This window comes from Ornithodoros turicata, chromosome 2 (genome assembly GCF_037126465.1).
Source record: "Ornithodoros turicata isolate Travis chromosome 2, ASM3712646v1, whole genome shotgun sequence".
NCBI lineage: Eukaryota > Metazoa > Arthropoda > Arachnida > Ixodida > Argasidae > Ornithodoros > Ornithodoros turicata.
In genome coordinates, this window is record NC_088202.1 from 133111221 (window position 1) to 133133858 (window position 22638).

At 46.6% G+C, this 22638-nt stretch overlaps 1 protein-coding gene and 1 long non-coding RNA gene across 2 annotated transcripts in view; both read right to left on the reverse strand.

Moving 5' to 3' along the window:
* LOC135384069 (uncharacterized) overlaps positions 1 to 1407 on the reverse strand; it is a 55099-nt gene extending 53692 nt beyond the window's left edge. Inside the window, exon 1 of the long non-coding RNA XR_010420228.1 lies at positions 1286 to 1407. This is a non-coding gene — a long non-coding RNA (uncharacterized LOC135384069). The remainder of the gene's footprint in view (positions 1 to 1285) is intronic.
* A 12414-nt stretch (positions 1408 to 13821) lies between these two features.
* Positions 13822 to 15825, reverse strand: LOC135385050 (endothelin-converting enzyme 2-like). The gene has a single exon (XM_064614226.1). It carries the CDS (start codon positions 15823 to 15825, stop codon positions 13822 to 13824), a length of 2004 nt encoding a protein of 667 aa, XP_064470296.1.
* Positions 15826 to 22638: the final 6813 nt, after the last annotated feature.

Consider the following 22638-nt stretch of genomic DNA (forward strand, 5'->3'; position numbering starts at 1 on the left):
ATCCGTAACGAATCACGACAAAATAGCCGGAAAACGGCGCCAAAGAGCGCGCGCTGGCTGATCGAACTGCGCATGTGCGCTGCGTGCCCTCTCCACACCCTCTCACTCATCTCCTCCCCCCCCCCCTGTTCCGAGCGCTTCGCCAGGTCATCTGCTAATATTATCGGGAAGCAGAAAATGAAAATCCAGAAGACGAAGGAATTCACATGTACAAATTTATTGACACGGTAAACATATACACAAGAAGCAACATTTGAATGCAAGTAAATCTACACGATTATTACAGAATACTGCAGAATAAACAGAGAATAAATAGCGCCGAGCAACAGAAAGCGTGACTATAATATTATACAATCCTTAAGGGAACCTATTCGGTTTGGAGAAAGTAGATATTATTATACATATCTATAGCACGTGATGAGTCGCAGAAGCCATCCGCTTCATCCCAGCACAACTGTCGAATTTTCTGGTGACAGGGGCCACATGCTCGCGGATCGCAGGGCCACGAACAGCTGTCGGTGTCTGAATGAAAAAACAAAAAACAAGGGAACCTGTTAATGATATGGTAAACCGGAGCACAGGCAACGTTAATTGGCTGAATACGCTCTATAAGACATGCCAGCGTTACGCGTCTAATGTCGACTAATGCCAAAATTGGAGGAGCCCTGCGTACGCGATGCACGCTGTTTTCCTTTTCATGCACACCAGTGTATTAAGCATCAGACACATTCAAACAGCGGAACAAAACGCAAGAAGCAACGCCACGCAGAATCATCAACCAGATCATGACTGTTAACCGGCAGAAAGTGATGTAACACGGGGCAAGGTGCACACAGTTAGGCGACAGTATTAAACGTCTGATCACTGACATGCATCATACGTTTGTCTGCTTACCTTTCATTCAGGCGTTCATCCATGGCTCGAAGATCTTCGAAATCCACGAAACGAAATCACCGCCTGCTCACATAGGCAGACGCGAGCTACACAACGGTCAGACGGGTCGGCGCCTCGGAGAAACGAACGCGGGCGAATCCACCGGTTAAATGAGCCTCAGCCAATCATGATCGAGAAGGGTCACGTGGGAGACCGGAGCCAATGGAAAGTAAATAGCCGGAATTTGGCGGGAAATGCCAGTGGCGACACTATTTGCGCGGCGGCGAAACCGGCTTACTGTGCCTCCTCTGACCTGCACTCGTCCGCCATCTTGGAATTTCGGGGCTCCACCTATAGTTCACTGGAGTCGCGAATATGCGGCACGAAATATATAGTACGGGACTGCACTCACCAAGCAATGCAGTGGAAGCTGTGTTGAAAGTTCCAGGGATGTTCCAAAGATGTTACAGAATTACGTGCCTTTTTAGGGCCGAAAAGTGTTGCCGAACTTGGCGACGGTTTCAGAACCGCTCCATGCGCTGTCACAAAAACAAAAAAAAAAAAAAAGAAAAAAGAAGGGTTGTACAGCAGTCACTTTAAAAGCAATACACCGCATGACACGGTGTGCACCAACAATATAGCCACGAATGATAGGCTGATCGCTTCTGATTCGAAAAGGCGGAGGCGTATGCCTTTTTGTGACAATTATCATGTACCCAAATTACCACACAAGGTCGTACGCTGCCCTCTCTTGGAATCAGGAACGATAACCATACAGAAATACATCTCTTTGACCGCGTCCACCATCTTTGCTGCCGCGAGAGTACTGCGCTGGCGGTAGACACCAGATATCCCACAGCTACAAAATAACCAATGACAAGAGAAGTCTCCTTTGCAACGCAGACGGCCTTTCTTGGTAGTGGGCATTATGTGGACAAGGATGACCGTATCCTTTAATTTGCACCAACGCAAGGCCTCCCGTTAACTTCGAAAGGTATCGAGAGAGAAACCAACAAAGGTAAGGTGCTAGGGGGTCCTGATAATATTGTATTCCGAGTGGTTGTCCCAAGAGCGTACCCGATTATTTTAAACGGTACTTTGTTCGCAGCATGAGCTATTGGTATTGGGGTTCGTGTCACATGAGTGAATCGTGTAGTTAGCCCTTTTTGGTTGTGGGACGCTGTCCTCGCTTTGTTGCACTCTGGGCACATTAGTACCCCTACAATGAAGGGCCTCGCACGGAGCACAGTGGCCCACCATGCATCAACAACTCGAAGCGCTGGTATGGTATGGTACGATATATGGCATGGAAGTGTGAATGTGTGTCAGATTTTACGTTCAACGTTGACGTCCGCCCCTTTATACCCGAGGCCATGGTGTTCCAAACCATGAGAACGAGTTCATATGAGTTCCCATGTGTTCATATGAATTTTTGTTGAAAAAGACGGGAAGTCGTTTCTGTGATTAATCAACACTTATTCCGAGTGGTTGGAGGTTAAGCTTATGACATCCACCACCGCGTATAATACGGTGAAGGTTGTTAGCTCCTTATTTGCTTCCTTCTGGATACTACATGTCGTCGTGTCGAATAATGGCCCCGAGGAATTTCAGACATTTCTACAGCGTAACGGAGTAAACGCGTTGTCAGTTCACGGTATAATACGCAATCTAACGGGGCCGATGAGCTGCCTGCGATGAACGTTGAATTGCATCTTTAATTCGGAAATTCAATATAATGTACGAAAACTCGCTTTGGTGTTCGAAAACTTCGTATAATCACGCTGTAATGAAAAGTCGACCTCAAAAGTCAATAAGTCCATGCGTATCAAAAGTGGATGTGCTGTGCACTCACACACTCAATGTGCCTCAGGGGACATTTCTTTCAGGTTACATCTTTTTTAGGCGACATTTCTTTTGAAACGTTATTTTTCAGGACCCGGCCCCGGAGCAACTAATAATAAAAAAACAGTGCCCATTTTTATATTCAGTGCAGTTAAAAACTCATATGCTTACAACGGCAGCAACATATAAACGTAGGATCCACGGTCCTTTCACCGAAAAATTTGCGGTCACTGTGCACAGAAAACAAACAAGGCTGACGCAACGCAGCCGCAGGGCTGCCTGCTGGAAAGCGCGCATTGCCATACCGATCAGGTCGGAAAAAATCATGGTAGTCGATCCATCGATGGATCCGACGGGACTGTTTTAGCATTAAAACTTGAAAACCTTTTTAGGATCTCCTGTTGACAGCGGTGCACAACCCTACAACGACCGGTCACAACCCTTCACAACGCTAACGCAAGACCGCATTCGCAGCCAAACGAGCCTTTCGTGCTTCATCGATTGAGCTTGGCGGCTTCGTTTCGCAGCCTCAGCCGTCTTTCGCCGCCGCTCCTCCGCTAATCTTCCTTAACCATCCAGACACGTCTGAACATGTCGACCACCATAGCTGCACTGCGGACGCGTCGCCTCGCCCCTCACGCGCCCTCTTCTTCCCCCCTTCCCCCTCCACACACCGCGCATGCACGGAGCGCCGTGGGTACAGACATACCACGCCGCGATTCTTTCGTAGCGGATACTCTAACGCTAACGCACGAGACTGGGAACACAGAGTAGGACACACGTACTGTCTCAAGCACAGCAGGTCCTTCTGTTGCTTTTGTCACCCCCTTTCCTACCTTCCAAAAAAGGGCGCTCTTTCAAGGGCTTCCGATTCAACAGGTTGAAGGGAACCTGACAGGGAAGGGAATATAGGATAGGGTGTTGGATTTACGCTGCTCAGTGGCGGAGGGATGCTTTTCCGACATTGAACCCGCGATATCGTGCCACAGGGCAAAATATGTCCGTGAAGGACCACGTTACATACGCTCATATTTTGTAATAAATCGGGAGAATGGACAATCGGATGTGGATGACCCTGATATTAAAAGGCTCTAGAAGGTTTTTGCTTTTCGGCTTCAAGGAATTTTGTGCATAAGCACTTTAGTTTTTTTTTGTTTTGTTTTTTACTAAAGCGTTTCTAAGCGTGATTATCCAATTTCGTGTTTATTCATGCTGAATTTGGGCGTAATCAGGGTGTAATCGTTTCAAACCTCTGCAGTTACGCCATTTGTGGAAACTCCCCTTTCCAGCACATATAGAACCATCCGCTGTAAAGGTGGTGCTTGCAGTTAGACACATAGTCCAATTCAGATGGTGGCTGCCCTTTGTTTTCTTCAGTAATGCAACAACAGGATGGGGATTAAGGCACACATTTGCATGGTTGCAAGAAGTTTGTTTACAGCTCACTGTTTCGTGCATTACCTCATTTTCAAAACATACAAACTTCCATTCGGTGTCATGAAAAGTTGATAACTGTACGTAAAAACACAAAACAAGAATCGAGATGCTTAAATCAGTGCCTGGCATGGATTTATAAGATACATGTCGCCTTTCTTGCGCACTTTTGAGTAAGCCTAAGAGCTCCACAGAGAGAGATATTTACCCTGTTTTACCATTTCGTTGCATCCTTTTATAGATGGTTCTCTTTCGTCTCAATCAGCTCCAGAAAGAGACATTTCTTTGCTCTTTTGTTTATTGACCATAGTTATTCTAGTAAGAGTTGTGTCAACCGCAGGGACAGAGTTCGCCTTCCAATGTACCAACAGCGGAGCGCTGTCCCATAATGTCCTTTAACAGTTCAATTACTTTTGTTTAAGCCGAGAATCACATTGGGTTGGACGCTTGAAGTCCTCACACTAAATCTAATGCCCGTCGTGCACCTCTCCAAAGAAGCGGGGATACGTGGGATGAGGTGTACAAACGTTACACAAAAGCGAACACCGTTAGACAGTGGGTACATAAGCGCTCCGGAACGAGGAAGCTGCGGATTTGTGAGGTACACAGCAGGTACAGCACGGTCTACCGCATGAAGACGACTTGTACCTCATACCTTCGAGCATGCCTTGAAGCAAGGATTTTTCCAGTACCCCCTATACCTAGGGAGTGACTTTTTCGGGTTAAATGCCTTTCTCAGATTCGGGGGGGGGGGGGGGGTAAAAATCAGGCGATAATTGTGCCTTTGTTATACATATATATAATTATGTATATTATATGTATTTATTATATATATATTATTATTATATACAATTATATATATAAATATATATAATTGTGCCGGATGTTATCGGGTGTTTATGTTTCTCCTCTTGTCTATTGAGTCCTTTCCTAATCTCACTTTTTTTCTTTTTTTTTTTGCGGGATCGCGACCTTCCAGCGGTAATCCTCGAAAGCAGAGACAGTGTTGACCCACATGGGTGTATTGCTGGGAGCGTAAGTGACCCATTCTTAAATGTGTTACACGTGGCGACCTTCGTTCGTCTTCAGTGGAAACGTCACTTGAGGATTTCATAGTGACTGGAGATCGGGAAGAAATCGGGTTTAACCCGAATTGGTCGTGGGTCAGTTCGGGGGGACTAACCGGGCAGAATCGGGTTTAACCCGAAAAAGTCATTCCCTACCTATACCCCACTAAGACACGTAGAGCTGTCGAAAGGCGAGTTTGCGCCTATAGGGCATGGCAAATGTGAAGCGTCCAGCCCTTTTCGCCATTTTCCATCAGAAACCCTATAAGGAAACAAAATGATAACAATAATACTAACATATGCTTACTTGCAGTGCCGAGATCGTAAATTCAAATTATCTTGATTCGCGCTTTATACTCTCCAACCAACCTGACAGGGCCTGCCGTTCGGCGCCTTTTCTGGCGAGGGCGCCCGTGGCGGCTGCACCTCTCGCACCTCCGTCACTACGGCTCTGGTTCCACATATTTTACTCATGCCGCTTGTGTCCTGTACTTGATGCCCCCGACTTCTTACACTTTATACGAAATAGAGATTCCGAGCTAACAAATTCAAGAGAAATGGGATGCTTGTTCAGATTAGCCAGAAGTCTCGTCTTAGCCGTCACAAGGAATGCTCGAGGTCACACTTTGAGCTAATCCAGGTGTCGCCTAATCGAAACATTTTTCTTGCTCAAGTGTGTCATCCAGTGTCGTTCATTCTCATTCATTTTATTCTTTAATCGTGTTCCACTCTCCGCCTGTACTGGTACGACCAATACAACATGTCCGAAGTAATAATAGGAAGCAATCCGCAGTGGGCACATGGACCTGCAGGAGGACCCTTCCCAAATTGAAATGCTTTTGAGCACGTCGTTGACTCATTTTTCTCTTTCCAGACAGGGATGAGACCGTGGCCTATCATTTCACGATAGATTAGCGATTGATTAGGCTGTCGGAAAGAGCACGATCATTATTTCATATTTTGGTTTCCTCACTGACCATCCTCTCCCATTTAGGAGCCAATGAAATCTTCTTTACCTCCTGAAGATAAAACCTGTCCTGGAGCTTTAAAGCTGCTATCATCTCTACGAAGCTAGCCACGTCGTGCTAGCCACGTCAATGGCAAATTTGACTTATGTGGCTATGACACCTTTTGTATAGAGGAATCTGATACATCCATATCTTCACCACATATAGCACGCTGCTAGGCAATCGTCATCCCCAATGACAGCGTCCTCGCTCCTGATTTGTTGATGTCGAGAAGCGGAGCCTATCATATACCGATTATGTACGGCGTTATGGTTACAAAACAGGCTTCGCCTCCCGTTTCCAACAAATCAGTAACGAGGACGCTGTCATTGGGGTTGATGGTTGACCAGGAGCGTGTTACGTGGTGAAGTTTATTTTTAAGAGTGCAAAGTACAATTCTTCAAATGACGTAAGAATGGATAGAGGTAACTTGATGGCGGGAAGTCTACTAGCTCCTTTCGGAAAGGAAAAAAGTGCGCTTTTGACCGCTGAACCCGTTAAGGAGAATTATTGAACAATAAATTTTGAATAGAACAACGAAGCGTAGAAGGACAATATTACACCTATTAAGAGAGTCTCCTTCGCCTCGGTAATGCGCTTTGTGCTGTGCATTGTGAACTGGTGAGTTCTTTTGTGTTTTTTTTTTCCGATAAAGAACACACAGCTCAGTCCAGCATGGCCTAGAGCGCTATTTGTCATTACATTTTTCACGTTTCATGAGGCCGGGGTGAACGTTGGTGAATGGCAAAGGTGAGGTGTCGGCTAGTTGAGACACCACGCAGGTAGTCCGTACTGACTTCTCCTTCACTCGCGCTGATAAGATCAGCGTGCATTGGATAAGATAAGGATAGATAAGATGCTATGGGTTTGCCGCTACGGCGTCTGTCTTGGACGACGTCCCTGAGTAATAGTCCTGAGGCTTCCGTCGTCATCAAGAGTGCTTTCGTTAACATTTTTTTCGTGCCACAACAGCACAGTGTCCGCCATCTTGCTTTCAAACTTTTCGGGTGACGGAGGCGTACACGAAGATACGATATACGATACATCCCGAGGCGTAGGAAATGGCTACGGAATGTCTCCAACGTATTTTCGCGGAAAATATTCTGCTCAGTTAAGCGCACTAGCTGATATCGGTCGTCGGACGTGATTTCATTATTTTACATGTGATGATGTAAGTCTACAGTAACTAGAGTAGAATATTAAATGCTTATGCGAGTAACTTGGTACTTTGCAAATACTTTGAACTGTCAGTATTCAGTAATCTAACATAAATGAAATTTTAAATTATGTTCTACTCATTTTTCGAGTTACTTTGAAGATTATTCTCTGTGCGTGACATGGAGGTTAATTGATTAATAATTCGGGGCTTTACGTAGCGAGGCAACTGTGATTACGAGCGACGCCAGAGTCGTCGGGTCTGTGGATTAATTTCGTCCACCTGAGGGTTCTCTAACGTGCGCAGAAATCTCGACGCACGGCACACCCCGTTTAACGTCCCTCGCGGAAGACGGCGTGTCTGAGCAACTTCTACCCCCGTGACACGGAGGTCAACCGAGATACGATCTCCGTGAAACATATGCGACTCATGAGTCGGTGGGAATGATTCGTAAAGCGCTTGTCCGCAGTTTTAGTTTGCAGACGAAAAGTGATCGAGAACGACACACCGATGCGGAAAATCAAGCGGGACGCCCTCTGTCCGCGCAAATTTTAAAGCAGCATTAAAGTGGTATCCAACATGGCCAAAAACAGCTGCCATCTTGTAAAGCAGTACGTGGCGCAATTAATTTGCAAAATCGCAAACCCACTCTCTCAAATCAGACACTGCAGTGTGACGTTTGTGGCAGAGAGCCCCCTCATCCGTTGGTAGGAAAAACCGTCTGCTACGAACATTGCGAGCTGCTTCTTGTTGACTTGTATTCTTTATATGGTTTATATCACGTTTTCTAAAAAAACAAAGCACATAGGCAGCCCGACAAAATAAGGTTGCAATCACAACAGTAATATATCCGTGGCTTCTGTGCAATCTCAGAACTCACAGTAGCAGAAAGCAAGCGATGACGGCGGTATTGTGGCACCATCTGTTAGCCACTGAACCGACTAACTGTGTGGTGAAAACGGTCAGAGAGGCAGCACACTGTCGGGAAGCACTGGGGGTATCGCTGTACAACACAGTTAATTTCGGGCTGCACCACTCGTTCTTCCCGTGGTGTCAGCGGTCGCAAAAAATCGTGGTCGTGTAGTTAACAGCTTTCAAACCCTGCGTTTCGGACATCACGGAGCCGGAGAACGCATGGCGTCTCCGAAGCGGTAGCAGACTCTCCGACCCACTGATCTCTATAGTATAGGCTGGATCGCGCATAGGGTGCTTCGCAGCGTGGTCACCGGCCGCCATATTGGTAGGCCCAACGTATTCTGTCGTCTGCATTTAGTTCAAGCGGGGCTGCCCGTATTTTTTAAAATTTACTTTAAACTAAAGGGCATGTCATGCCAGTTTGTTGCAGCTTTGAGTACACTTCACACGGACAGAGAAAGAGGGATAATTTTTCACAGGTAAGCTCTTTATTTTGAGGAAAGATCTGTTTATTTGTATCGCATGCATCTCACAACTCGGACTTGTTTCCATTGCTACTTCGCTGGTGCCATTACGTACTAAGAAAGTATGTGTGGCTGCTCCTATAAATCTCAAGACCATGTATTTTCTATAAACAATGCGCTTGTGCTAGCAGGTTCCCCTCACAGTCGCTCAGCAGTGCCGAAGAAGCGGATACGGAACATGCGCCAATATGCCAATTTGTTCCACTGTTCTTTTAATTTGTGAGGTACGGTGGAAGTAAATAAACTGCTGTGTTAACCTCGTATGTGCAGTCGCTCCTACAGCGTGTGTGATAAGTCATGCATGTGCATGCTCTTCGTGCACAGCGCTTCGAATTTCTGTAATGAAATACGCTGACAGCTGAACAACTGCAAAGCACTCGTGACAATAACGTTATTTTAAGATGAGGAATGGGGAGTTTCATCGCCAGGGTCTATACTCAGCCCCATTGCTGGTGGTGATGTGGTGAATAAAATAATGAGCCCCTTCAGAATAAGGATCGAGGTCTTATTGCAGAACACACACAGAGACACTCGTAGAACATAATACGATAATGGAAAAAGTCAAACGAGAACCGTACAATACCAAACCACATAATAATGAAAGAGAACCGCGGAACACCACACGAAAACCGTACTACAAACGAAAACAAACAAAAAATATAAAAACGGAAGTACCTTACAATAACAAACAGTGTGAAACCTTTCTGAGCAAAAATAATTAATTTTATAGGTTGACATTCCACAAATTCACCTTCGTGCGTATGCGCCCTGTGCACAACAGTTACGACCCCCTATTTGGAATACAGGCAGCGGAGAAGAAAAAGAAGGCAATTACCATTAAAAACTACAGGAACACGACTGAAGCACGTTTGGAATACATCAGCACACAGATTCCTAAGAAAGATGCGTGCTAATCAGCAATGAGGAGCGTTTAAAGCGCAATAAATACTCCAAATCAAATCGCTTCCCATTGTTTCCTATGGGAGCAGCCGGCGCCAGTGGGCCCTCCAACATGGCGGCCGGTTGCCGCACCTCTCTCCCACGCGCCCCTCTCCTATGCGCGATCCAGCCTTTATACATAGAGATCAGTGCTCCGACCTGCCAGGTGTTGCTCACCTCGATCATGTGATCCCAGGTCCAATCAGGAGCGTCCCTACCACACGCGTCACATAGTGACGCGCGTGGCGGCGCTCATCACGTGTCTGTCGTGAAGGCGAAGGAGGGTGTTTCGCGCACGGGAGGTTCAGGGGCCTATAGCAGGCGTCCCAATTTCGCTACGGTTGCACTAATTGTGGGAAAACTGTTTTCGGCCGCCTAACGTTCCATACTGACCAAAAACAGAAACAAAGTTGGGTGCCTCTAGACTGCTGCTTTAACTTCATTTACACGTATCATAAGTTAGGTTCCAGTTACAGTACGCGCATCGAACGTTTGTTACATTTGTCTGAACTCAGAAATTTGCCAAGGGAAGGTCACTTTTTTACCGCACCAATATGAAGAGCGTGCCGAATTCACTCAAATTCATGATAATTGGCAGTTATATTCACGAGCTATCCCATCGGAAAAAATAGCCGAATATCATGCTTTTCGGAGCACCGGACCATAACGCGCGATGTCTTTCTGGGCGCAATCGCTCGCAGTCCGACGAAAGGAGGTTCCGAAGCCAGCCCACAGAGTGATAGTAAAAAAAGTAACAGTTCCTAAAATTGGGAGAGGGAAACCATTATCCCAGCGAAAGTCGGACGTGATAAGCCATGCCTGCGTTATCTCTTTCTGCGATGCCGGGGTGGGCTGGGTTTCCAACCTCCTTTGGTCGGACTGACACAGATTGCGCTGAAAAATTCATCGTGCGCTATTCTGTGCGACCTCCGTAGGGCATGATGTTCGGCTATTTTTTCCGATGGGATAGCTCCTGAATATCCCTGTCAATTATCATTAAATTGAGTAAATTAGACACGTGCTTCACATTGGTGGTGTAAAAAAGTGACCTTTACTAGGCAAATTTCCGACTTAAGCTCGCAAAAATTTACATAATTAAACTTACGTTACACGACATTCACATGAGGAGGTGGCAAAAACCCAGTAAGAACAAATACCGTTGACCGCATGTCTCTAGGTGGTGTAGGTTTTTTATTATAATTCAATGACACGTTTTCTGGGACACCCTGTAGATACTTCGTAAGGCGGCACGTTGTGACTTCGGCCCAGGGTTGCCAGATTGGGCTACTTCTAGCCAAATTGGGCTACTTTCGCTTTCGTTTGGCGTCTTAGAAACAGAGTTGACTAGTTGGCTATTTTTTGGCAAATCTTCTGAGTTCCTCCTGAGCAATCCCTCATCACTCAAGTAAACGATATTTGCGGGGAATTTAAGCCCACTTTCTTAGGAGTCCCCAACATACTTCATCTCTTTCTGCTGCCCGAAAAGAAGAGAAAAAAAAAGAAAGAAAAAGAACTGCGTCCGTACCACACCACGTCTAGTTCAACACCGGTACGTCCAAGACCTCCCGCGAAGTTCAGCAGTGATGACTCATACGATGCAATATAGAGGACCTTTCTGTTTTTATAGTAACTAAATTGAAGGCTTCGTGGCTGGAGCCGCCCTCTTGTATATGTCATTATCTCTGTACTAAACACTACCTCAAGTCATCTCCATATAACAAACAACACCACGTCATATCTACTAGATGCAATTCCATATCTAGCGCGCATTCCCCGTCTAGAGTTCGGGAGATGAGTTGCGTAGAACCGTTGGGGCTTGATGAGTACTAGGAACGTGGCTACAAATGAGCAGCACTTGGAAACATTTGAGGCAGTTGGTCAGCCAAACCATAGCCTCGAGAGGCAAGGTGAAAAAGCAAAGGTAAACGTCGTGGACCGTTGGCTACCTTTTTGCTACAAAAAATATGCCTGGTTGGCTACATTTTAGCTGCCTGAGCTAAAAAATTGGCTGCATGCAGCTTTTGCTATCTGGCAACCCTGGCTCACTTCGCCTTCACTCGCGCTGATAAGGTGTTGCATTGTGTTTGCCGCTATGGCGCCTGTCTTGGACGACGTCCCTGTGCAGAAACAGACTGTCGTCGCAGTAAAAGCCCTTTCTCCAATATGTTTTCCTCCCACAAGAGGGCCACTGTCGCTGCTGTGTGTGCCCAGACTTGGACATTTGCATTATGGAGTTCACCCCACGAGCTGGCTTCCATCAACGCCATTTTCTCTAGTGAATCTGTGTTGTACAGTCGTCAGCACATTTAACCTTAACATGCGACCGCCTGGCCCGCAGCGACGTCAGTGCCGTCAGGCGCTGACACTTGGTGCGAGATATTGCGCACACGCTCAGTGTGTCAACCCAGCTTCACTGCTTGGCGGCGTTTGCGTGTCTGCGGGCCCCACGGTCGTGCGTTACGGTTAAGCAGTGACCGGGTGCTAAAGTGGTACTTTAAGTACATTTTTGAGTACTTGCACAGTACTTTAGGTATATTTCTGAGTTACACATTTCAAATCGTGTACTTTGTGCACTACTGAAAGTCCTTTTCCCTGGTACTTTGCCATTACCATTACGCAAGATTATGTGCCATTTTACCATTACCATTTTGTTTACCATTATGTACTGAAGTACACAAACATGGACTCCAGACAAAAAAATCACAAACCGATATAAAAAATACACCCTAGTAACAGCGCTAAAATGACAACAAGATCACCACACAGCTCTACAACACAGACAGCGCGATCTGTGTGTTTCGTTTAGTTGTTGTCGGTCTCGCGTTTTTAAAAAGTGGGATGCAGTACCGACGGTTCCCCCTCTGACATTCTATCGGAAACGATTTTTGTGCTTTTAAAGTGCATGTTTGGCGGAGAAACTGAATTGTTAAGGGGCTTGAAATGTTGAAAAAGTGCAAATGCTTTCCCTTCTGAAAAGAAGGGAAGGCAGAGAGACATGCACATAATGACACTGCACCAGCAGCACGATGACTTCGTCAATTGTAGTTTCACGTCCCGCAATGCATGGTTCTAGTGTTTTTATATTGTTTCCGTCACTGGCCATAAACATGATGAGAAAAAGTGGTAGTGTAAAAACGCTTTAACTTTTCATTTTCACATTTTCACATAATTGGTGGCTCGAGTGCAGTTTTCAGGTACCCTAACATTACCGCGGCTTAGTGTGTCGACGCCCTTACACCATAGTGGGATACAGGTCAACGAGATGGCGTAGAGACTACAGCAGTACAGCAGCGGCAAGAGAAACAATGGCTGTATTTGGTAGCTAGCTATACGGCATCACGTGGGTATTCTAATTTGTAACGATTCTAGTATTGCGCTGTTTTTTAGTTTAGTTGACTTTCTTTTTCTCTCCCCTTGCGGTTTGCTTTCCAGATGGCAACTGCAAAACTGCAGAGGCATTTGATGCCTCAACATTTGCCTACGTATTTGACGCCTACACCCGGTTTCACCAATCGAGGGTTGCTGAAACTTGAGGGTAACACTCAATTCTTCTTTGCAAATGTTTGTTGGTGACGTGATGAATGTTTGAGTGACAATAACTCCCTTTAGTGCAGCAAGGTAAGGTACCGTTGATCTCGATTCAAATGATGATCGGCGTTGGTGAAACTGGGCCCGAGACATACTTAACCAGCAGTCGGACAGCCTTGAATTCGATTTCCGCCACCATCAGTCGCCGAGTTTTCATCAACAGCACTGCTTGAGGCCATTGCTTCGACTTCTCATTCTGGACTCGTAAATTTGCGTATCATTTATCTCGTATGTTGTACCGTTGTACTCCGCTGGAGCGCTCAAGCGAAATTTGTTTCGTGGCCTCTGCTCTACCCATAATGTGTAGATATGTGCCAATTACGCATACTACTCCATGCATATGTTCTGCAAACCAATGCTCGTTCCCCAATTTTCCATAAAGAGAATTCGAACATTACCGAACTACAGAACTCCTGTGTACTCAAAGGCGTATACGTTAGAGGAATTTATTTGAGGCAACAGTTTAAGTGATACTTCTAAAAGAAGTGGCACTTTCTGGACGGATTCATAGGTGCGTCACGGCGACATGAAAACGCTTCACTAAAGTGTTCAGAGTTCATGAGTGGTACGTTGCACCTTTCGTCCAAATCGGGATGGGTTAGGTCTATTCCAGGAGCAGGAACACCGCACCACTGAAGGCACCAGGCTATATAGAACAACTGGTCGCTTGTTAACTCCTTCACGTTTCCCAGCGTAACCTTCGAAATATTAGATGCCTTTTTGTAGGCCCTTGTAAGAGATTCCATGGCCATTGTGTCTGCGAGGTATTCTCCTGGATACTGAAGAAAGGCCCTAGCTCTTGGTGCACGATCAATTTGGTCTGAATGACACGCTTGCAGGCTTTTAAACGCTTGCATACTTTGCGGCGTATACAACATGGTAAATTCACCATAACCATTAAAATAAACACCTAAGTCGTCGAAGCTGTGCATCATTTCGTGCGCTATTATGTGACCCAGGGCACCGTAATTCAGTTCTGGAGGACCGCCGTAGGTGAACATTGGACGAGACAACGTGGCTGCAGGCACAAAGATCGCGTTTAACAACACGAAATTCACGGCATTCACGATGAAAATCGGTATCTTCGTTGTGAAATGGTGAATAGACAAATTGAGGGAATTCGGGTTCCCAAATGGGGACTCCCAGAGACTTTTAGCTTTTCCTGCAAAAGCGTCAATGATATTCTTTATGTACACTCCCTCCATGTCGGGAACGTATCTCATGTACCTGTCGAACTCTTGCGGTGACATCATATCGTAGTGATACCCTATTAGTCTGATAATACGTGACACTTTCTCCAGAGCTCGTTTCTTAGTGACATCGTCCAGCCACCTCGACTTCGTGAATGACACCTCAATTTCTTTACCGATTTCGGTCGTCATTGCCTTTACAGCGTCCACTCTTGACCTGTTAATGACTTCCAGCAACACTTTAGCTCCGGCAACCGTAGGGAATATGGAAAAGAGATCGTATAAACATCGTCGTCTGGTTAGATTTCGGTCATTTCTGTAGTCCTTCAAACCAGCTGAATCATACAAACTGTATGTTAACATCCATGCTAACGCTGTTTCAACGGTCTCATTGGCGATTGGAGCATTGCTTCCAAAAAGATCATGGAAAAGCGTAGCGGCGCCGACGGTAGTACTCAATTTGATCTGGTTAATGTCACCCCGAATGTACTTTGATATTGCATGTATCCACCTCCTCGCAAGTGTCTGATCATTTTCGACAAAGCCGAGTTCAGCCACAGGAATAATAAGCCCGCTCAGATTCATCGTACCAGTCAGGTTAAAAACACCGTCCTCGGCATCTAAGACAGAGTTAACGGTAGCGTCGTCAATATCTTTGAGGGCAAATATGGCTTTCAAAACGGTTTCCACAAACTCCTTCCGCTCAGCAGAGGTGTTTCCTTGAATCGTGCGTTGCGTAACCAAGTATGGTCTCATTTCTATGAAAGCTTCATTGCTGCTGCGGTGTGGGAACGTCTCCACGTTGTATATCAACGGCCAGTCTGTAAAACAGAATTCCAACTGCTTGGTCATCGGGTCGAAATCTAAACCCTCGGTCAGCGCCATTCGATGCCGCTTCAGAAGGTTCTCTATGTATCTTCTATTCTCATCGAAGGCCTGGTGACTGGTATTCATGCACGACTGGTACGTTGCGATTACTTTCTGGTATGCAGATTGTCTTCGGGGTTGAGCGTGTCCGTTTATTAGCCAATGCTCCATGTCCGATATTATTTTGAAATTGGCATGAGCCAACATGCCCTGGCCAGGTTTATCGTTGAAGGTACTCACGGCACCTTTGCAGACGTAGTTGAAGAAGTTGCTACAGGGATCCAGCGATTTGTCAACAGATGTGTCAATGAACCACCGCATGTAGTGACAGTCTTCAGTGTCGCACACTCTTTTCATGACGTGGTCTCTCTTGCCCGTGTCCGCCGTTGTTTCTGATGGTGCCGAATTCGTTGGCGTCGTCATTCGTGGCTTTTGCAAGTCATCATCGCTTCGCGTTGATTCTTTCCCTGAGTTCCAACCGTAAAGCACGACACCGATAGAAACTGCAATGAGCAGGCAAAGTACCACGAATGCTGCTCCCACAATGAGTCGCAAGGTCTTGACTTTATTTTGTACTTCTTCGAACTCCTAATCGCAGTAATAGAAAAATTTGTCGTTAAAAGGGCGCTCCAAATGTTGGAGGTATCACTACAACGCCAATCCCACAGACAGGGATTTTCTGGTGGGTATATTCTAGACATTCAACTCATCAGCTATTTTTAGCGCACCAGGCGTAAGGGTAGCAGGGTCAGACTGACACTATAGGCTGCAGAATACTAGTCAATCAGAGAAATAGCAGTCTAGCTCCGATATCGGGAATATTGGATTATCTTAACGGAAAGTAACACTTGCGTGGTCTGTTCGGTATGACCACTGGGTTCGCCGAACATGTTTATACTCAGCGTAAAGAATCTCCCATTCAATCATGGAATGCATGAACTACAAGCGCTATTTGTATGACCGTAATGTGAATGGCAAGGTGCGTGGCGGACGACTCCTATATCACCACCACAATGTTGAGATCTATCGGAGCGAGAGCTAGCTTTTTGGTTACTGCTGTTGGCCTTACCGTTTGTTCGTCGCTCAATGTCGAAGTCATTTTGGAAAGGCAGCCTCGGTGATGTGGTTTCAAGCGAAGAGTTAACTGCGGTGGTCGGGACAACGGTCGTGTTCTCGCTCCTGTGTTCTTCTTCTTCTTCCTCTTCCGTCCGACGGCTGTCTCCACGAGCACACGAGCACCTTCGGCAGTTTCTTCACCTTCGTTCCATGGTTACAGCACGGTTACAAATATTTGCATTGATAAAAAAAAGAAAAGAAAAGGAAAACTCCCTGGACGAGAACAACGTAATTAGTCATCAGGAGAAGTGACGGTCAGTCATTAACTGACGAATTGGTTCCCTCAACATGGTGCGAGTATGAGAGAACTGATATCCTGAGGCTGGAACAACATACAGGGTGTTACCCTATAAAAGTATACCCGTGCCGCCATGCCGTACTCGCCAATTACTCAATGTAGGTGGCACATTGTGCGATCATCATATAGAGCTCATAAGGACATTTAATCTTTGTAAATTTTGAAGTGATTGAGCGCCGCAGCACGAAGTTATAACTCAAAACGTGCAATTGCGGGAATTGCACGTTTTGAGTTATAACTTCGTGCTGCGGCGCTCAATCACTTCAAAATTTACCAAGATTAAATGTCCTTATGAGCTCTATATGAAGATCGCACAATGTGCCACCTGCATTGAGTAATTGGCGAGTACGGTATGGCGGCACGGGTATACTTTTTTAGGGTAACACCCTGTATACAGAAGGACTGGACCGGCAATCCAGGAGATGTGGGTTCGAATCCTACAGCTGGCTAACCCTTTCAGTGACTTTCATCTTTCATTGTGTGAGTGTTATTTCAGAATTAGCACATTTGATATCATGTACATATATTTCAACGAGATACAAAAGTAAAGACGCCATCATGCAAATTAGGTAATCGTCTTTGATTGCGCTTCTGTACTGCTGCGACTCGTCCACCCTATCGCAGCTAACATCTCGAAATCTACGTCCTCATATAGACTCCAATTCCTCAGGAGACCGCCAGACATTTATTGCGGATCGCAGTTTTGGGTCGGCCGTGTGGATTTGCCGTTAATACGCGATACTTTTGTTACAAAAACAGCTGTGTGAAGGGACATATTGTCAAGGTCGGCGTGGTTCCTGACGTCTTATTCGCCACGCCACTGGTTGGAGCAGCAGCAGCAAATCGGAAAGCACCCGGAGGTCCCCGGGTTCGAATCCCGGTGCCGGTTGTGCTGTTTGGGGTTTTGCCTGGGTTTTCCTCACACACAGTCACATATATCGGCACGGCATAGTTCCCCTAGAAGTCGGCCCACGACGCACTTTCCCCCAGGGTGTTACTGGTGATGTTGCCCACCTGTGTGAGGCCGACAACGGCGAGCTACCATCACCACATTAAAAAAAAAAGAAAGGAAAAAGAAAAAGTCGCAGCCGCGTGGGATGCAAGTGACGTCAGACAGTGTATCTCACGCTATGGGGCGGCCACTAAGGGTGTGTACCCCGTCGGCAGATGGGTAGTCCAGAGCTCGGCGCGCAGCCGCTAAACGCAAACGGTATGGCACATCGAGGGGGACCGCCGCGCGTGGACGCGTATTGGCCGTATGACAACAACGTGACCAAGCAGTGAGGGACCACAAAGCGGCTTTCACCAGCTCGCGTGGCTGAGTAGTGAACGTGCTGACCAGCACAGCCGCTGGTAGGATTCGAATGCACCACCTCCCAGTCCTCACACAACTTCGGCTGCCACCTACGAAGAGGAGTCGGCCATGCTGTTGGTGCCTGGTAATGTGGGAACGACAGTGTCTCATCACTGTCTTGGGAAATGGAAAGTAACTAAGTTACAGTTAAGTTACGCAACCAAAAACTTAGCTAGGTTACAGTTACAGTTATTCCACGAAAAAAAGTAACTGGTTAGGTTGGAGTTAGTTTGCGGATTTCCCAAACAAGACATGGCATCAATAGTCTTTATTGTAAACTTTACGCGGGCTGCGGGGTTTAAAGGAGCATTAAAGTGGTATCTAACATGGCCAAAAACTGCTGTCATCTTGTAAAGCAGTATGTGAAAAGCATTCCCACAAAATATTTCTGTCCAAAGTTGTTTCACCGCGGTGCAATTCATTTGCAAAATCGCTGCCGCGGTGACAGGTCAGCGCGCTAGAACTGCAGACCCATTCTACTGTGACGTTTGTGGTAGAGAGCCAGCCCCCTCATTCAGTTTGTAGGAAAAACCGTCTGCTACAAACATTGCGAGCTGTTTCTTGTTGATTTCTATTCTTTATATGATTTATAGTATCACGTTTTCTAAAAAACAAAGCATATATGCAGCCTGACAAAATAAGATTGCGATCACAAGAGTAATATATCGGGGGCTTCTGTGTAGTCTCAAAAATCACAGTAGCAGAAAGCAAGCAATGACGGCGCTATTGTGGCGCCACCTGTTAGCCACTGAACCAACTGTGCAATGAAAATGGTCAGACAGGTTGCACACTGTCGGGAAGCACTGGTGTATCGCTGTATAACACACAGTTAGATTCGGGCTGCACCACTCCTCCTTCCAGTGGTGTCAGCGGTCCCAAAAAATCGAGGTTGTGTCATTGACAGCCTTCAAATCATCCGTTTCGGACATCACGCAGCCGGAGAACGCTTGGCGTCTCCGAAGCGGTAGCAGACGCTCGTGCCTGCGTAGTGTTGCTCACCTCGATCATGTGATCCCAGGTCCAACGAAGGGCGTCCCTACCACTCACATCATATAGTGACGCGAGTGACGACGCTCATCACGTGTCTATCGCGAAGGCGAAGGAGGGTGTCTCGCGCACAGGAGATTCTTGGGGCTATTGCGGGCGTCCCAATTTCGCTACTGTTGCACTAATAGTGGGAAACTGTTTTCAGCCGCCTAACATTCCATACCGACCAAAAACAGAAACAAAGTTGTGTGCCTCTAGACTGCTGCTTTCTACTGTTCCGCACTGTACAGACGAGGATGCTGCGTCTGAAAAGCCGTTTGGTAGCCTGTGAATACCTGCACATTCTTCTCAATTCAACGTAAATAATCTCCCGGTGCATCTTCAAGTTGGATGTAGATGTCTTACTGCAACAATAAGTCTTCTTGCACGTCTTGCAACGAACTTTGACGTTGCCATACCTGGAGGACACGAAATCAATTGTCCACCCATACATTAACGAAGGAATCCATGTTGCATCTTCCATGTTGCACATGGGTGGACTGACTACTTCAAAGTGTCATCGAAGTGGCACCGAAGTAGGATGCCTCGATACTCGTGCTTCTTGCGCACTGCTTGCACAGAGGGCTCAAGTATCAGGGCACCCTATGCACTAAAACGCGATTCAAGGAATGGGCGCCGCCATTAGTGCTGCCACCCCGTGGTTGTCACAGGAACTGTGCAGGTGTGGACTGCCGTTTGCCGAGTTCACGGTGTAAGAAGAGAGGTGCCCGAACGGAGCCGCTCCGTCGGTCGAATTTCCGTTCTGGCTTCCTCATTGCGCCGCTAGAGGCGCTGAGCGGAGGAAGTCCGCCTACTCCACCCCGCTCACTACGCTACACCTCAGTAAAAGATTTTAAAGCAAAAATTGTGGTAGATGCGATATTTATTAGACAGAGGTGTTGATTTTGTTACAATATCAGTCAACACTACTGCGAGCGACGCCAGAACGACTGTTGGTGGAGGAATACTCTGCAATTGTGCTCAGTTCTCCACTGGTGGTTTCGCGCTGCGAATATACAAATGCCAAGCAGGCGGGGATAGTACAGGTCTTGGGATTCTTTTGAAAGCCAAGCAATGCCTAATAAGAGAAGTAATTCTCAAAAATAAAGATGTTTATTGCACATCTTCAGAAAACACAGTACAAGACCTGAGAATTAAATTATGTAGAACGTAAATAACCTACTTGACTAGCTTGGAAAGCTTTCGAAGTTTGTTTTGTCTCGTCTTCGATGCTACGGTTCCTTTGCTTGCAGTAGTGATGCATCCTCATCGACACGTAGTAATGAAGTAACTGCGCTTTGATGTCTACTCTGTGGCTTTGACGCGGGAATGCAAATCATTGTTCTCGATCACATGGTTGATGGTCAGTTTTCTCGGTAATGTCAACTATTTTAGTAGTTACAACCTGTGCTGTGTGGCTGCTAGTGTCCTAAGCGCTGTACAGCTTGATAACCTGTACCTCTCAAAAGACGACATCTTGCACACCGTCCAAGTCGATTTTGTGGTAGCCCCATGCGGGAGAAGGCAGTGTTACCCCGGCAGGATTTTTAAACAGTCTTTCAAAAACTGAAGCCGCGATGTTACCAGCTTCATGGCTATCCTGAAAGTGATACTCGGACGGATTCTCGCTGATGTCAGATAATCCTTCGCTGATGTACGTGCAACTGCAATAACATTGTATTAGAAATTATTTGTGCGCTATACTTCTACCGCACCAGGAAACATACCAATGCTCCTGTCGGTCGTCTTTTTGAAAGCACGTCGACAAAGTGTCCGTCCGCGGGCCGCTTCCTTTGCTTGGTTGTCTTGGTAAGATACGCAGGACAGTTTGGGAAAATGCTAGGCACTGCACAGCTTAGCTTGTCGTGCAGTGCTTGCGTTGTGGACTGTGGTTTTCTCACTTCAAAGTGTTTCTCACAAACTTTGTCGTTTGCGCTCAGAACGCGATCCTTGCGGGTCTATCGTCTCCACGCGTTCAGTCGCTCGACATCTTTAGGCACGGAAAAGAGCGACACTTTCTCTTTGCACGACCTGTAGACGCTGCGACAGCCGAGAACAAAGCACTTCTTGCCCATTATTACGCTCTCTCTCGTCTCAGATCACGTACAACACGAGGAACGATCCGCTCCCGCCATGCAAACGCTGCGAGATAGAGGCCAGCGAAGGCCCCCCTAACCCCTACGCGTGCTGCCCCTTGCGGCGCCTCCTCGAACCTCGAGCAAGGTTTCGACACCGCCGGCGCAGAGCGCTTGCTGCGCGTTGGCCACCTGCCTCTTCTTACACCGTGGCCGAGTTCCTTCATTTTCCCGCGTTTGTTTTCGTTCATTTTCGTTTCCGTTCGTGTTCATTTCGTGCCAGCTCATTTCGTCCGGCTCGGGAACCAGTGTAGAACAGATATTGCATCGGCCAACACTCCTCACGTGAAGAACTGTGCATATCGCACGCGGAAGCAAGTAGTTTACCTTTCCCTTGATCTTTCGAACGTTGATACGCTACTCAGATGCTTACCGGATGACTAGTTGTATGGAATGTTAGTTATCGTCAGTCATACTCATTAAAGACGGCGGCTACGAGTATTGATCCCAATGGGAAGAGTGATTGTGGCAGTCCACCCCTGTTGTGTTGTCGCTGGGAACGACGCTAAGGAGCGCACGGAGACTAGTGGTTTGAGAGTACCGCTACAAGGTCTCTAGCCGGCTATGCGTTCGCGTGCGCCGATTGTGTTGCGCTGGACAGCCGCTAGGATACGACGCGAGTGTGAAAGAGGTCCACTGTTAGCATGTACTATCTCGCAGGAAGGCGTGAGAGACCTTATCCAAACCTTTTCTGAGATCAATGAATACATGGTCTGTTTCGAAACCTCTGTCCAGAGCAGGGATTTCCCTAAACCCCCCTCCAAGGGGGGTGTACACCCTCCCTGCACTTTTGCAACACCCCCCTGAAATTTTTCAGGTGACCCCACCCAACTCGGCCACCAACACATTCTGGTAGTGAGTCCGGCGCTGCGAATTACATCCCGTACTGTCAAACTTATGCCGTAAGACTACAGTCATTCAGATGATCGTACCATGGATTTGTCCAAAATCATTTGAAAGTGCCTCGTCAATGCACATATTGCGCGCATATACCAGCAAAAACGCGTGCGGGCACGCAAACTCAATGTGGATCATCATGAACCATTTGCGCCCAAATCAATCAAGCAAGGTATTCTGATTTTTTCGTGTAAGGTTTTCACCTTTGGTTGCTCATTGAGCTTCGTGAGACAAGGTGCTAGTCTTTTTTCTTTGTCGGTCGTGCGATTATGCATCTTAATGTTGAAATGCCATTCATAATGAATCTATATTCTAATATACTGCGTTCTAACGTAATAACATGTACTAATAAAACGGGAAAGCTGTGCAGATATGTCACAATTGTGCCACGATTCTTTCCATGTCTAAGA